General features: G+C 36.4%; 1 protein-coding gene across 7 annotated transcripts in view; it reads left to right on the forward strand.

Annotated features, from left to right (window-relative positions):
- QKI (QKI, KH domain containing RNA binding) overlaps positions 1-16,678 on the forward strand; it is a 146,205-nt gene that overhangs the window by 89,176 nt on the left and 40,351 nt on the right. For all 7 annotated transcript variants that reach the window (XM_064414877.1, XM_064414879.1, XM_064414880.1 and 4 more), the window contains exon 4: positions 11,714-11,857. In XM_064414877.1, coding sequence (XP_064270947.1) covers positions 11,714-11,857 — 144 coding nt within the window. The remainder of the gene's footprint in view (positions 1-11,713; positions 11,858-16,678) is intronic.

Raw genomic sequence — 16,678 nt, forward strand, 5'->3', positions numbered from 1 at the left:
CATTTTTGTAATACAAAAAGTAAAAAATATAAACTTGTTACTTTTTTACTTCATTTTTTGCAGGGAGGGGAGGAAATAGGGAAGAATTTTTAGTTTTATTTTCCTAAATTTGGCTTCTGTACATAGTTTCATGCTGTATCTGTAACATTTCTATTATATTGTGGGCTAAAAGGTGGTGCTTTTTAATTCTCTTGGCACACTGAGGTTATGTTAATGTGTTCAATGTAAGTTTATGTTAAAACTATTCTGTAGTAACATCTTTGTATATTTTGTGCAAAGCTTCGGAGTTAGTGAAATTTCACTTTTCTTAGTAAGTGCTAAGCAGTCTCAGAAAGATGTTAATGTTAGTAATTGCGTGTTGTTGTAAATGTTAGCAGCATGGGAAAATGGGGAAGAAAAATTCTCTCTTTGAAAAGTTTACAGTTATTTTGTAACAAAAAAAAGCAAAGGGTTGGCGGGAATATATTGCAATTTTACAAAGTTGTCTTCAATGTACTCCCTTAAGACCTTCACTAAGATTTACGCAGAGGAACCCCTATTGATATATTTTGTATTTTTTATCTACATGAGAGGCACATGCAGCTTCTCCTTGAGGAAATGCTAACAGAGAATGGTCAGATTTTCCAGCAAAGGCTGAGCCACGAGACTCTGGAAGCAATAGGCAAATGGGGAGGAAGGAAGTAGAAGTGTGGATGTGTTGGCATTAAAATGTAAGGTATCAGCAGCTGCCTATTCTGGTACTTCAAAAGGTCACTTAGCTGTTACATTTTTTTCTCCTCTTGGTCTTTCTTCTCCCTCCTTTTCTTGAAGAGGTCTGTAAATTCAGTTTGGAAAGAAAATCCCGTCACTTACTGCTAAATATATAAAAAAAATTGAAATGTCACAAATTTATGTATGAATTATTGTAGTTCTGTCTACTTCAGAGGCTTTTAACATAAATGAGTGAAAGTTTCTGGAATTCATGTTTAGACTAAGCAGGAGTAGCACCTGAAGAGAAGTGGGTATATTTTGATACTTCTTGACCCTTTTAGTTTGTTTAACATCATGTATATGTGGAGCTGTCATAAAAGAGCAGGAGCCCAGGGGTTTGAGGATGAGTTTAGATGCAAAATAGATCAATTTAACACTGAACTCAAATTATTGGTGAGGGGAATGTTAATACATTGGCCAGGTTTGCTGTGCAAAGCAGCAATCAAGTCAAAACAAGACAGAGGAAATAAAACATGGAATGGAGAAATAAAAATGGCTGAAATTCAGTAAAGACAGATGCCACAGTGATGTGCGGCAGTTACTGCTGATGAAAGTTACATGATAGTGCTTGTGAAAAACGCTTCAAAAGAGGAAAGAAAATATTCCAAAACATGTGCAATTATACTCCTAGCCTAGGAGCTAATCATGCATTCCATTGAACACAAAAGTATAATTTGTTTAATGGTTTTTTTTTAACTTGGCCATGTGCTAGTGTCTAATACAACACAGAGTGCAGTTTTCCAAATACAGCATGCTGTAAATGGCATTCCATATTGGAGTCAGGTCGTTTGGGTTTGGGGTTTTAGTTTGTTGGTTTTTGTTTGTTTGCTTGGTTTTCTCTTAACCATTTAAAAAAAAAAGATTCTCAGAGAAATACTTGGGAGTGGTATCCTGTGTAGCCTGAAAGACTGAGAAACCAATGAGCAGACAGTTCTTTCCCTGTAAATACAGCTGAGGAATAGTGATAGCACTTTACTGTAAAAAACACAGTAAGCCAGAATGTGAAATCACTGCTCAGATTGTTCCTTAAGTTCCCAAATCATTAAATCAGAAGTGCCTGTGATGCTTTCCACAATTTGTGTTCATTGCACGCAGGAAAGTAAAAGTTTCATATTAATGGAAAAACTAAAAACGAGGATGATTACCTTGAAGCTATAAATAAGGGTACACCTCAGTATGCTATTTATATGTTTTACTTAATCATTCACAACTACAAAAAGTTTCCAGTCCTAAGTGAAAACACGGGAACCTAGCTCCTAATGAAGTCCTTTATGGTTGGGCTGGGGATGCCTCCCCCCCTTTTTTTTTTCTTTTTTTTTTAAATTTCCCTTACATTCTGGGCAGTGATTTGCAGGAGGGCAAAGTGGGAAGCACCCTCCTGTGTTTCTGTGGCCAGTATCAGGGCACTCCTGGAACACCACCTGGTGATGTTGGTGACTGTTTACCTGAGGCAGTACTAGGATCTTGATGCTCAGTTCCTATATGTGTACAAACCACTGCCTAGTTACACTGCATTTTCTTAGAGTTGCAACTTCTTTCTTCAAGCAAATTTCTCAAAGTTGCCATGCCTTGAGATGGTTTTGGAGCACATACTAGATTTTGGATGTCAGCACTTTCAGATCTCCTAGTCTGAGAATCCTGGATGGAAAATGGTCATCAGATTTCAATTTAATTAAGACTATTTTGCCTGTCAGCATGAACTTTAGCAAAGTTTTAGTTACTTTGGTAAGTTTTTGGGTGGAATAGAGGCTGTGTTAGCAAGGCTAGTACCTTGGTGTCCTAGTCTTCTTCCAGGGTAGAAGGAAATAAAATGGTAAATTAAAACATAATACTGTAATACTATGAAATAAAAACCCTAATATAGAAAAGAATCTTAATGTACTTAAAAGAGTAAATTCAATAGTATTGTATAGTCACTGTGATATTAGTGACATGTTGGTTCTGCTTTAAGAGATACCTTTCCATGCTCATAAAAACTGATCCATTGTAGATTTGTTTTCTATTACATATATATATATAATTTTAACATACCATTAATTATTTTTAAAATAAAAATTGTAAAGTTTTTGAAGTCAACTGAATAACCTATAATAGATGCATGGTACATAGGTGCTACTTGATAATAAGGTGTATAAAAGAACACTTACTTTTGTCATCCTTTCTCCATCTAAAGCTGAATAGTGGAATCAGCTTTATACTGATTAATACTGCTCATAAACTCAGAGGCCAATATACAGAAGTGATTTTAGAACCGTTGCAGGTTATTTTGAAGTTAATTTCATTAGTGACTGATGATGAATGGACTTGAATCATGAGTTAAAATACACTTACTGCCTGTATTTCCTGATTAGAGAATGCTCTGAGGAATGTGTCCACTTTCACAGATCAGGTTTTGTTGGTCGAAGCCTGCACTGAAAAATGTCTTTTGTACCTTGTGATTCAGAATACAGAGGTACTTCCCTTCAAAAGGCAGGTAAAGCTAACTCTGAACCAAGACTTGTGTTCAGGATTTATGGGTATTTCATTTTCTTTCAAGGGAATTTGATGTTTGTTTAGTGAGTGGTCAGTGTGTAAAAAGAATTAGAATATTGTGAAATGTTTCATAGTGCTTGTTCCCTTTTCGGTAGGGGAATAAATCCATACTTGGATAGCAGTGTAACTGTATCCGTATAAAGTTTACTATGCCAGGAACACTGATAAAGTGCTGAAACTCTTACCTGTAGTCCAAAGTCAGAGAAATGAACACTCTCACTCCTCTGCCTGGGTAAGGTTTGTTATTTCATTGTAATTTTAAGTATCAATAGTAAAAGTTGCATTTGTCTCTAACAAATATATCCAGATATTGAGTTTACACTGTGCATTTCGTGTACTAAATTCTCATTTATTTCCCTGTGGATACTGATGCGTGCACAACTTTTTTACTTTTATCCCACAACAGTGAAATATTCAGTTCTAACAAGCTCCCGGGCTGTGATAGCACTCAGCAATACAGCTTGTTCCACAAACCTTATTTTTCACACGGGTACAACTTGAGGGAAATAGGCAAGCAGGAATTGCCGGGGAGGTGCAGTCCTGCAGGCAGTGTGACAGAAAGTTCTCGGTTTTGCCCGAGCTCCTGCGGGCTGGGCCCTGCGGAGCGGGGCGGTGACAGCGGCCGTGACAGGCCCGTCCTCTTGTGTCTGCAGCCCCGGCCACTCGTGCTGGGGAGCTGCAGCTTTGGAAACTTTGTCCAGAGCGGTGTTTGGAGCGTTTAGGAACCATTTTGTCCGCAGGGCAGATCTGAGCTTGGGGCGGTGCCTGGTTTGAAGTCTGAGCGCAGTATCTGCGGTGAGGCTTTGAGACAGGCGGCAGAATCCTCTTGTGTCGTTTAAACATTAGGTTGTTTCATGCCGCCAGATTTCTATTTTTTTTTCTCTCTCTCTTTTTTTTTTTTTTTACGAACAGTTCTTAAAAGATGCTTTAGATAATGCCCTTTGACAATGTTTGACAGCTACCTTGGCTAGTTCAATGTGTGCTGGAAGACACCCACTTTTTCAATCCAAAATTTTCTGGCTTTGGGAGCTTGCCATACAATAATAATTTATAACTAAAGGCTCGGTAAATAGCACTAACTTGTTCGACAATCAAAACAACAAGTATGTGACTGTTAATTTAAGCAATTGATCCGTTGTTTCTATAGATGGAAACTTGGGTCAGAAGTTCTGAATGTGTTCTCCCTGACCAGGCTATTCCCTCAGACATTTGTAGCCTTACTTTTTTTACCAGCTTTCTGCTTGTGAACTGCTGCCATTAGAAACTCAGTGGGAGCAAAAGTCTGTGTTAATTTGCCTGACTGTAACTGCACAATTAAAGCAGTTTATCAGCAGGGGTTAGGACAATCAGTGTGTTCTGATGCTTCATGTTATAAAATTACTTCTGTTGTTCAAACAGATACTGTAATTAGTGCATCATTTTAAACTGGTTTTCTTCTGGGCTGGCTTGGAGCTCCATCTGATAAAAACCTCTATTTTTGGTACTTAGCTAAGCACTCATTTTGTTTGCAGGCCTCATCTAAATTAACAAGTTCTATTGAAATGTTAATATCAGGACTGTATCATTAAAATACAGGTTTGGGGGTGGATGCGTTGTTTTTCAGGATTTTTTCTTTGTTTTTTAGCAGCCAGTCCTGTCAAGACCTAGGATTCAGTCACAAAAATGGAAGGAGGAAGCCCCATTGACAGTTATTGCTGTAATGCTACCATTTAATACACAGATGAGCAGGTTGCTTCGTCCCAGATAACAAAGATGACTGTGTTCTGTCCCTGCCACGTGCATAATTGGATGTCATTTACCGTAGTTCCATGAGACATGGTGAGACAGTCTTTAAGGGGCAGTTATGTGTTAAAATACGGTCCTTCACCACCTTCTCCTTTTCCCAGCTGCAGCACTGACCTTGTGCTGGCACGCTGTAGCCCTTCGTGGTCGCAAACTCCCTTGTCCAGCAGGAGATGGGGGAAGTGGGGAGGCACCTGCTGCACCAGCGTGGGTCTGGAAGGCTGCTGTGGGGCTGGGCCAGGCCCAGAGGGAGCAGCGAGGGCAGTGAACCTTAGGAAGTTGTTACACCGCTCAGGAAAGGATGCAGTAACACGGCAGCAAGAGATTATCCAAGGGATTTTTGCTCCATTACATCTGGACTTCCCATGAATCCCGATCAGCTGATGTGGAATTATTTGTAGACTGAGTTGTTTATTCCTTGCATAATAGTACAGAAATCTTCTGGATGTTTGCTTTGAACTATCTCTACAGCAGAGAAGCCAAAAACTTAAAAATACAATTCTGTAGCTCAGGTTGGCAGAACAGTTGCAAGAACAGAAGTTTCATTAAACAACACAAGACAGACAGCTCTTGCAAGGCTGGGAGTATATGACTTTAGGGCAAAGTGCATTCCTCTAAGATTCCTCTAACTTGGTTTTACCAGTTCAGTTGTGTCAACAAAAGTTTGTAAAGTAAGATGTAGACTGTATAGAATGGTTGAATAATGTTTCTTTTGGACTTAGTAATTCAGATATTGTTCCATGGCTGCAATACATAATCATGTCTTACTTAAAAATACGAAAATTAGATCAGGACTGGATTTTATTTATAATGACCTTATTTGTGACTTTTTACTTAAATTTAACTTATATTTCAGAACTCTTTAAAATCAACATGTTATCTTTCTTTTTCTTAATTCACACAGCTTCTTTTAAATTGTTCTTTGAAATATTTTTGAAACTTTGATATGTATGTGTGAATTTTTTCGTTGTGGAAAAGAAATATTCACCTAGACCTATTGTCAATTTTAATGTACCTACAGCACAATTTTTTAGACAAAATATATTGTGAGACTTATACTAAATAGCTGAATTTCTTCTCTCCACATCTTACCTCCTCCATTTGACTCTGAGAAATAGCTGTGAGTGATTATACTGGTTTTTCTATCTTAGGATATTTTTAATTAAAGTTCTTAGTGTACTTGAATTAAACCTTTTTATCATTTGAAGGACTAAAGCTATTCTGATGCCTTTTAATTTTAGTGTTCAATTTGACATTATATAAAAACATTCTTCCCTTTTACTCTATCTTTTCTGTGGTTTTTGTCATTCAGTAGGGAGACCAGCTTGCTTAATAGGTTGGTGAAAACAGAATTTAATAGCCTATCACTTCAAGATGAGTGAGAATACTAAGGGTAATTTTCAACACTTGCTTGAACTGGTGACTTTACTTCTTTAAAAGTTCCCTGCTGTTGGTACTGAGCTGGTTTTGTATCTTTTTAGTGGCCTACATTACAGAAAATTGTATGAGATGAAGTGGAAAAAAGTGCACAGAATGGAAGCTGCACTTTTTTTTATTACTGTAGAATAGCCCATAGCTTTCTGAAAAAAGTTCCATGTGGTAAAGTTGCTTCCACTCTTACCACACTGCCTGCATTCTTTCATTCTTTCTTTATTGTCTAACTAATATTTCTCTGGCTGCATATAAACAGATACTAGCATAGTGTTTTTTCATTACTGTTTATTTCATTTTTCTTTAATGGTATTCTGACAGTTGGAAGTGTCTGGATCCTACTTCACCAGTTTTTGATTTGTCAACTTATTTTTCGTCAGTTTGCCATACTGTGGTGGTCTTTGGGGTGAGAAATAATATTTGAGGGGTTTTTAAATGTTGATGATTAAATATTTTGGTGACTTCCTTTGTGTTGATATTTTCCTTTTCCAACATTTGAATAATTTTTACAATTTCAGTCAACCTTGATGCTTCTTTCATTTGGGTTTGAAGTTCTTTGGCACGTATTGGCTAGACAGAGAAGAGACCTAACTTTGAACTCTATTCTAGAGGAGTTTTCAGTCATCTGCTTTGTGTAACTTACAGAAAGCAAGTAAACTGCTGTCTCAGTCTTGTTCAGGCAGAGATTGAGGAATTAAGAAGAAAGCTTTGGGATGGGATATGAAGATGTAAATAGGAATGGCCATTTAGGCCCAAGATGCAGGAGGTGCAAGACCACAACTTGAAGTTACTGTGGTAAGGTGAGGTGTGTGGAAAATACGGGATACGATTTTACAGTGAGCTGGACTGCAGTAGTTCCCCTGAAGGAATAACCTTTCTAATATTTAATTTTGATTTTATAGATTCAAGTAATTTGCATCCTTTACCTGCTTTTCTGCTTTCCCCTAAATCCCTCCCCAAGAAAATTCCTGTAGCTACACTACCTTCTTTTTTTCGGTACCTAAATTTTAAGGACTTGTAGCAATATTTTTTTTAACTACCTAATACATTGACCCTAATAGTGAGATAAATATTCAGTAGTCCATTATTGTGCATAGGTACTCTGAGGATTAATGAGTTTATATGCACAAGCAAGAGAATGAAAGCAAATCTGTCTACAGAATTAGGCTATATTTAAGGATACTGAAATTTCTGCCAAACAAGGAACACAGTGAAATTTCATCTGCCATTTATGTTGTCCTTAATGTTCTTTAATTTAGCAGACAAGATAGTTTGGTTATAATTAAGCTGTCCTAATATTGTTGTTCCCCAAGGTTGTGGCATAAATCACTTTACTTTGTAGTTCCCTACATCTTCAGTCTCCCTTCCTCTTGTCTAATTCTTCCATTGACAATCTCTGGGATACAGGAAGACTTCACGCAGCCAATTGCTTCTCGTGAATATAATATAATTTTGAATATATGTAGTTGAATTCATTTTTCCTCAAGTCTTAGTCAGGTTTTCTGCTTTCCCTGATGCTATTTCTTCCTTCAGTGTCTGTGCCCTTCCTGCTACAGTAGCAAATGTCTCAGGCAATTTCTATTACTCCTGACTGCTTTTTCAATAGGTAGACCTGGCAACTAGGCTGAATGGATCAACAGTTGCTACTGAAGGACAAGGGGCAGTGTGCCCACTGAAAGAAAAGAAATTATGTTTGAACCTAAGAAAAATTTTTTTTGTTGTTGTGACTGAGCACTGGTCGAACACTAAACAGGTCTCCTGGGGGAAGGGATGGAGTGTCTGTCCTTGGAGCTATTTAAAACCTGGCCTGTGGCAACATGCTTGAGCTGACCCTGCCCTGAGCAGGCGGCTGGGGTTGGATGATATTCAGGGTTCCTTCCCACCCCAGACATGTTCTGAATCTATGAAGTGAACTGGTTTGTCTTATCTGAAATTCACTTCAAGACCACCACATCTTGTAGTTTCTTTGTGCCAAGTTACGCAATGAGGCAAGTTGTAATAATTCTTTCCTCCCCATGTTTTCATCATTTGCTCCCCCTAAAATTCTTAAGAAAACCCTAATCAGCCTTTAAAATCTTGGACCATATTTCATGAATCTTCAGAAAGATACCTTCCTACCTGTGTTCTAGATATATTCAACTTTCAGGCTTTACTTAACAAAACATGGTTGACAAAAGATGTATTCAAGACTTGTTGCACAGAGGATTAGTTTAATATAAATAAGGATTTTACTTGGGGGAAAATATGTTTTTCCAAACATCCTGTTAGGATTTAAAAGGAGAATGAGCATGAAAAATGGTATCTCTTAAGTGCAAGAGGTTTGCAAAATAACTCTCTTTCATGTCTGCAACTCTGTGTTTTGCACCTGACCTTCTGTTGGAATGAATGAATGAGCTGGTAAAGACCTGAATTTCCCGTTTTGGATAAAACCAAACCCGTAAATAATGAAATATACATACTGGTATAACATTCAACTAGCATTCTCAATCAAACAAAAGACATTTCTTAGAAAACTGTTAACCCACTAAGCAAATCATCTTGTGAGACAGAATGGGAGCACTGGATGAAATCATAACCCTGGTGTATTGAGGTACATAAACATAAATTGGAAGCCCATTCCAAACTGTTTTTTCTTTTATTTTTTTAAACAGTGTGTGAAATTTTACTCTTCTTAGCCTTTCTTTCAGTCATACCATTTGGCTTAACAAAGAGCATTCTCAACACCAGCACTTTTATTACTGTACTTTATGGCCATAGGAAAGCTTATCATAGTCATACACTACTCCAGTTATCTTACTGATAAGTGGTTTATATGACTGCTTGTGCTTTGAGGTCTCACCCTAATAATACCTGTGATTATAAACCTTACACACAGCATGTTCCACCTAAAAGTTAATTAGGGAGTCTTCAGTATCATTGGTTTGTCCTATATGCAGCTTTTTGTTCTCTTTTTATACTGAGTAAAAAATTCTCATGCTTCAACAGACTAATTTGGAGTACAGTGCCCATACTTGACATAACATTAATCTGCAACAAGTTTTGGAGACTTTGCACCATATTATTTTCATTATGAGAGAAAAGGATACAACACCATAAAGCCCCTCTATGTTTCTAACACTATTTATGAACATGGTGCATGGTTAATGGCGTGGTAGCTAAAACTGCCTTTAGGTATTCCTTGTCTTTCAGGAACAGAACTTGCTGCTTTACCTGGGGCCACCTTTCCTTTGCATTTGTTCCTCTTGGCCTTTTAAAATTTGTTTTATTTGTTTTGCCTCCCATGCTACTATGGTTGGGCAGGTTTCTTGCATCTGGTGTTAGCATCCAGGACTTTTCCCATTCCAATGCTGGGTCAGTGCAGGAAGAGGTAGTTGCACATTTATTCCTCTGCCCTCTGCTGGTTTAGGAACCTTCTCTCATTCTTCATACATGTGACATATTATTTTATATACTACCTCATATTGGCATAGCTTGTCACCATCTTAAAAGAAAACCGCTCACTCCAGTTTTGGATTTGAAAAAAAAATGAATTGTTTAAAAAGTAATAGCGAAGTTTTGATCACAATTGAATAAATAAGTTGCAAAAATCTTGTCATAGACGGTTCTTTCAAGGATTACATTTCAACAGAGAGGATGTCATAACTCAGCTGCACTTTGCGCCACTTTCTGTATTACATCATAAGTGAGAGTTATTTTTCTTTTTGTTTCCAGCTTCTGAAATTGGCAGACCTATTTTCACAACCACCTTTGTTAAAGAAATTGGCAAAGATAACATTAAAAACAACAAAACACATCACTGTATCCGATAATGTGGAGTAATGGATATGTGCACGTCATATACATAGTGAAAAGTAGTTTCAAAGTACTGATTCTTTTGCATACGTTTTTCATACATCTCTCGTGGTTCAGTTTTTTCCCCCGTTTTTATCCCTGTCTAGTCCACAAAATATTTCAGACTTAGCTGAATTAAAAATGAAACTATGCTCTCTAAAGAGCATTGCTCCCTTAGGTATATGTGAATACAAGGCACTGCAAACATTTTTTGGTACTAAATCTTAGAACATTTCCTCAATGTATCTGATTTCCTGGAGGAATTTTTCATGAAATTTGAGGAAAAAGACACAATTGCAAAAAAAGGCAACATTAATGTGTGAATTGTGGTTAAGCCACAAGGGTTTATCTTACAAATAGGAGACTCTTCTATTATACTTAGCTTTTAAAATTTTAAATAAGAAGGACTTGTTTATGTAGGCCTTTTTATAGATTCAAAGTTGTAATAAGCTTTTTTTTGAGGCCTCATTTTAAAAAAACTTATTATATTTTAAATATTGTCAAATTTTAATGAGGTTTCATGAAAATTTAGCTATTTGCTGTTTATTCACTGTTTAAAAAAGGAGTTGGCAAGTTTCTTCTGTGTTGTTTCATTATCCTATTTTTTTGGAAGACTGGATATTTGAATGTGTTATTCGTTGTTTAAAATGGAAATGTTTTGTTTAGCATGCTTTCCCTTTCTGAAAACATTTCTAATATTTGTCTTTGGGATTACTAATACTGTGGATGTGATGAGTACTTGTTTAATGGTGACCATCTTGTCACTTGCCTTTAGGTAACTTCAGTATTAAAGCCTTGTCATCGCCTCCTCTCTTTTCTTCATCCAGTGCATGCAGCTCTCCTTTGAAAATGGCAACTTCTGTTCCTTTTGGAGTATTTGATTCTTTGAGTCTTGTCTTCATGAGTATTTGAAAGTGATTCTTAACACTGGAGAATTGCTTTCCTCTTCTTTGTAGTGATTCAGATGGAGTTTCGGTGTCTGGTGTCTGTTTCACTTCTCTTCAAAAGATAGGCTGCTTAACCACTAGTATGTCTTATCTGTTTAACTCTTGAAAGGCTTTAAATAATATTGAAAGTAATACTGTGTTTGTATTCCTATTCTTGTTCCTTTATTCAGCTGGAGGAGGTACTCTTAAGAAACAGCATATGTATTGTAGTCTTTAAAAAATATAATACAGAGTAGGAGGATCCAAAACAAAACCCCAAAAATTATATTTTGAAGGCAAAGTTCATATGATTATGAAAGTCTCCAAAATATGAAGAAACATTGCTGAAAATAAAGTTCATACTATTTAAAGAACTTGTAAATTTGAATTTGTTTACTGTTTGTGATTGTTTTATACAGAATGTAAGTGCTTCATAGCTTCCATGTTTTAATTTTTTTTAGGAAGAACAGAATCGAGGCAAGCCCAACTGGGAGCACCTGAATGAAGATTTACATGTACTTATCACTGTGGAGGATGCTCAAAACAGAGCAGAAATAAAGCTGAAGAGAGCTGTTGAAGAAGTAAAAAAGTTACTCATACCTGCAGTAAGTATTTGCATGCAAGCCTTTGATTTCCATTTTCAGAAGGTAGTTTTGAAATACAACTAATTTGCTACAGGTATAAGAGTAAGCCTGCAGAGCAGCATCCTAAAAGGAATTTGAGATACAATTTTGTAATACTCTAGTGATCTTTAAACTGCCTCATCCCAGATTGAATTATTCCAAAGAAGAGAATAGAGAGAAACACTTGTTTAAAGGGACTTTTTTTTTGTCTGAGATACAGAAAATTATAATAGTTCAGCATTGCCTTTTAAAGCTGATAACTAAGACTACTTTTCTCTCTTTCCTTCAGTATTAGTATTCTTCAATTTAAGGATCGGGAAGTATGACATGCTTTTATGTTTCACTTCGAGATGATTCTGGTACTTTAAGAAACAAAGGCATGTTTTTTTAGATCATCACATTAAACATTTTGCAAAGAGAACAAAACCCTTTAGTATCAAAAAACTTTGCTGTCAGTATACTGAGGAAAAAATAAAAGTAGTGAAACTGGAAAATAGTTGTCTTTCTCATATTCTGATAGTATTAACTGGCTTCTGCACAGCTAGATGACTTAAATACTTTTTCAGAGACCAGAATTACCCTGTGAGAGCCCTTCTCTTAGATCTTCTCTGTATTCTCAGTCAAAGCAAGGTGACTCAAGTGTGGCTGTATAGTGCATCCCATGCCATTAACTTGTATCTTGTGCTCATCTTTACCACCACTTTTGTGTCCCTGTGAAATGATACGAATAAATTAGATCTTTTTCTGTGGTGGGAAAATTTTCTGTATTACAAGGAAAATTGAGACTATCTTGTGAAAGAAAGTAGTGGGTGGTATTAAAATGACCTACTGATTTTGGGTACTCAGTGAATGCTAATAGATGCTGGCTGTGAGGAAACTTGTGGTGACACATGCTGTCTCTATAAGCAGATTTATTCAGAAGACATTTTTAGAAATTACTAAAGATAGGGAGAGAGACTTAATTTCTGAATTACCAAAAAATGGTAGAATATTAAGCAGGAGGTATAAAAATTTTGATTTAGATCTCTTGACATTGCACTTTGTCAATTTCTGAAAGCAACAGACAACTAGAAAAAGTAGATCTTCAGAATTTACTCATTACTAAGGAGACCCTGGGCACATAGGATTGAGTTTATAGCCAGGACCTTTATATGGGAAAAACTTTGAAACCCTTATTCTTTCGCTACTACAGAGCAAACAGTGAATTAATTAATTCACACTTCTGTGTGAATTAATTTTGTCAGGTTCATTCTTCTACCTCTCCCTTACTGCTGACTAATATGACTGAAGGGTCACCTTCAGGATGATAGGTTCCAAACCCCCACTATGTCTGAAGTACTGATGGGTAGACTGTGTGTGTTTGTGTTACGCTTGTTTTGTGGAGCTGTGGGATGGGTGTGTTCTGAGTCTCAAAAAATGTAATGCATTAGTAGTTCTTTCATTGTGAAAGTGGCAGCCAGCTCTTCTGCCTTGTGTAGTAGCCTAATCAATTGGGGAAGCATTGTAATCCTGATTACAGAAATAATTGATTTTCCCCTTTAATGAAAAATAACAACACAGGGCTAACTATTGTCCGAATAAAACATCTCTTGAAATACCCTTTGTCAGTTCACTTCATTGTCATCTTCATATATTATGCATAGGCATAAGAGATTTGGGTGTAACATATTGCTTGCACAAGAGCTAAAGGTCTGTTGGCTCTAATTTCTAAAAATTATGCCTTGCTGAAGGAGGTATGTGTAGTACATACTAATGAATTAGTATATAGGTGAACTTGGGTTTGTACTACCTGCTGCATCTGTTCAATTAGTATGAAAAATGGAATTGTGGCTTCAGGCAGTTTGAGAGCTGAAAAATTCAGTTCAGTGTTAAAAGATAGGAATTGAAAACTTCTGTGAGGGAAGTCATAAACCTTCAAATAATCAGGGTAAGCATAAGGAAAAAAGGGAAATCCTAGTGAATTATGGGAGTGAAACTATAGGTGTTGGAAGATTCCAAAGATACTCTAAAATGTAAGAATGGAAAAAGTGAAATTTCCTTTCATGTGGCAGAATACCTGTAACTATTAATGTTTTTCAGGTAAATGTCAAAGGATTAAATTGAAAAAAAAAAAAGTTATGTGTTTCTATTCTGTCACTGTCCAGCTTGATTAAAATTTGAGACTATGTAGGAGAGAAGACTCATTTTCATCTTGCCATACAATGTGACAATGCATTGGGTTTATGAGATAAATTTCAGAAACATGTTAGTGTTCTAGTGTTCAAGATGGAAATTAGTTGCTAATTTTTTTGAATGAGCAGTTATTTTTTGTACTCAAGATGTTAAAAAGCCTAATTACATTTTCTAGCAACAGTGCAGAAATAGTCACGTTTCTTAAAGTGGATTTCTATTTGAATGTACTTGGGTGAACAGACACTATTTCAGTACTAGCGTGTATTTCTTACATTTATGAATCTGTATCATTAGTGCCTTTTTTTTTTCCTTGTGGATGTGAATTAATATTTTCCCTTTTCACTTTCTCCTGCATTTTACCAATATAGCAATATAGTCAAGTAGTTTATCTTTAGAAATGAAAAGCACAACTTGAGGAGATTGGCTGAGCAAGCCATTTTTTTTCCTCCTTGAGGAGAAAGACCAACTTTTTTTTTCATTATTACTCATTTGTATTTAATTTACATTTCTTTAGTATGAAGCAGTTTTTAAAAAATTTTTGGCTGTACTTCAAGTTCCATAGGATTAATTCTTTTCCTCTTCACATAGCTCGGTGAGATAGTGGTCTTTAGCTACACCTGCAAGATCATACAGTATTACTTCTTTCATGTTTTTCTTCAAAAAAAGCAGAATTAATAAAGCAGTCTGCAGATTTTTGGGATCACATCAAGTTGTACTGTCCTTATGCCTCCTTCTGAAGTGAATCCTCCAGAGATCATTGATTTCTCTTTATTGTGGGAGTTTTGAGAGTTGTTTGTTATTTGCATGAGTTAAGTGAGGATGGGTGGTTCTCTTGCAAAGGAAAGGCAAAAGATGCTCTGGATTGATTGTTCACTGCAGAGGAGAAGAAAAAACTCAGAGCCTGGTTAGGGGGCATACATAACGAAGAAGTATAGCATACCAAACCAGAGCATCATTAAGGAGTTTGAGTTGTTCTTGGGGATCCTGGGCTGTAAGGCTGAACTCCTCTGCCAGAAATGTTAGACCTTCTGCATTTTCTAACAAATGTTGAATAAATGTTTCTGGCTGAATAAGTTTATCTAGATATTCCTTGCATTTTACAGATGACCAGGTCTCATTTAATTGCTAATTTGCCTTGGACTAGCTGCTTTTGTAAGGGATGAGGCACATGTGACAGAATTCCAATTACAGACAGATACTTTCTACCTCTTTTTTCTTTTGATTCCACATGTTTCCTTTCTGAGGAAAAGACTGGATTTCTGGATTCTACTTAGCTATTCTAAGTTGGTCTGGAATCAGTGTTGTTCACATTCTTTTACTGCTTTTCTTATGTTGGGGCAGCTGTAGTTTTACTTGGTTGCTGCCTCCATCTTCTTGGAAGACAGCTATAACACGGAATTATTCAGTGATGCTCCCTGTCAAACTTCATATATCATTTGTCACTATGTAGAATTTTACAGTTGCGATGGGTAGGAGATAATGTTTCAGTAGAAGCTTGTTTCATTTTGCTCCTACATTTGGATCTTGCCTGTAATAATGATTTTAGACTTTTCAGTCTTGAATGTCTTTAAATTTAGCTGTATAGGAAAGTAAATGTGCTGTGTATGGCATGATTTTTACAAATTGAAACATTTTTTGTAGTGGTACTTGGTATGTACTCATTCACTAACTGTTCTCCTTCTGTTTAGTCCCTGTTACCAGAGATGCTATTTTGATAGTATTTCTGGTATTAGTCACACCTATCTACAACACATTTTCTTTATATAACAGGAGAGACTACTGTGAAGGGGCAATAGTGTTGGTAGAGTGGTTTATTTTTCAGTTGAATAAGCTAAAAGCATGTCTTTCTAAAAGACTGCTTTCAACAAATGTGATGAGGTGGGGCTTGTTCATTAATTATGTGAATTTCTAATACTTTCCCTATAGGTGTGGTTGTAAATTTTCCTTATGGTTTATTTTCAGCTACTTAGGGCAAACTGAAGGATATCTTAATTTTTACCCTGGGAACTTTGTGTGCTGTGAATTCCATTGCAAAATACACAGAAAAAAATTAATTTAAGAATGTTTAACCATGCTTTTTAGGCTTAGTTAAAAAAAAAAGTAGTTAATGTAGTAATGCTGTACATAATTTGTTACTCTGTAATTAAGACTAGCAAAAGCTTGACATTTGAAAGATAGTAGGAGAAGATTTCATTTTTTTATTAGCCATCTAAAAAGCCACAATAAATTCCGCATGCAAGTTTGACTGTCTTGAATAGCTCTTTCTAATTCATTCCTGCATGGTGCGTTGGTTTTACATTTTTGCTTTCACAATTGAGAATATAGTGCTGCCTTGCACAGTTTGCCTGTGGAAATGTTGGTCATGCTGTGCAATCCATTGTTTGCTGCTTATTCAGTTCAAGAAGTGAAATTAATAAGTGATACAGTAGCAGAAAAAGGATAGTGCTGTCCTTAAGAGCATTTTAGGAAATTCTTACGTTGTGCCTGTTTTGTCAGTTCCCATACAAGTCTCTCAGGGTGAATGATCAGACAGGAAGCTCGGCACCAAGGGCAGCGAAGCAGCCAAATGTCTTGGCAGTGATTACTGGATAACGTGGCAAACTTTTTGATGTGGGGGAGAGGTGATAGTGC

The sequence above is a fragment of the Passer domesticus genome, chromosome 3 (genome assembly GCF_036417665.1).
Source record: "Passer domesticus isolate bPasDom1 chromosome 3, bPasDom1.hap1, whole genome shotgun sequence".
NCBI classification, from domain to species: domain Eukaryota; kingdom Metazoa; phylum Chordata; class Aves; order Passeriformes; family Passeridae; genus Passer; species Passer domesticus.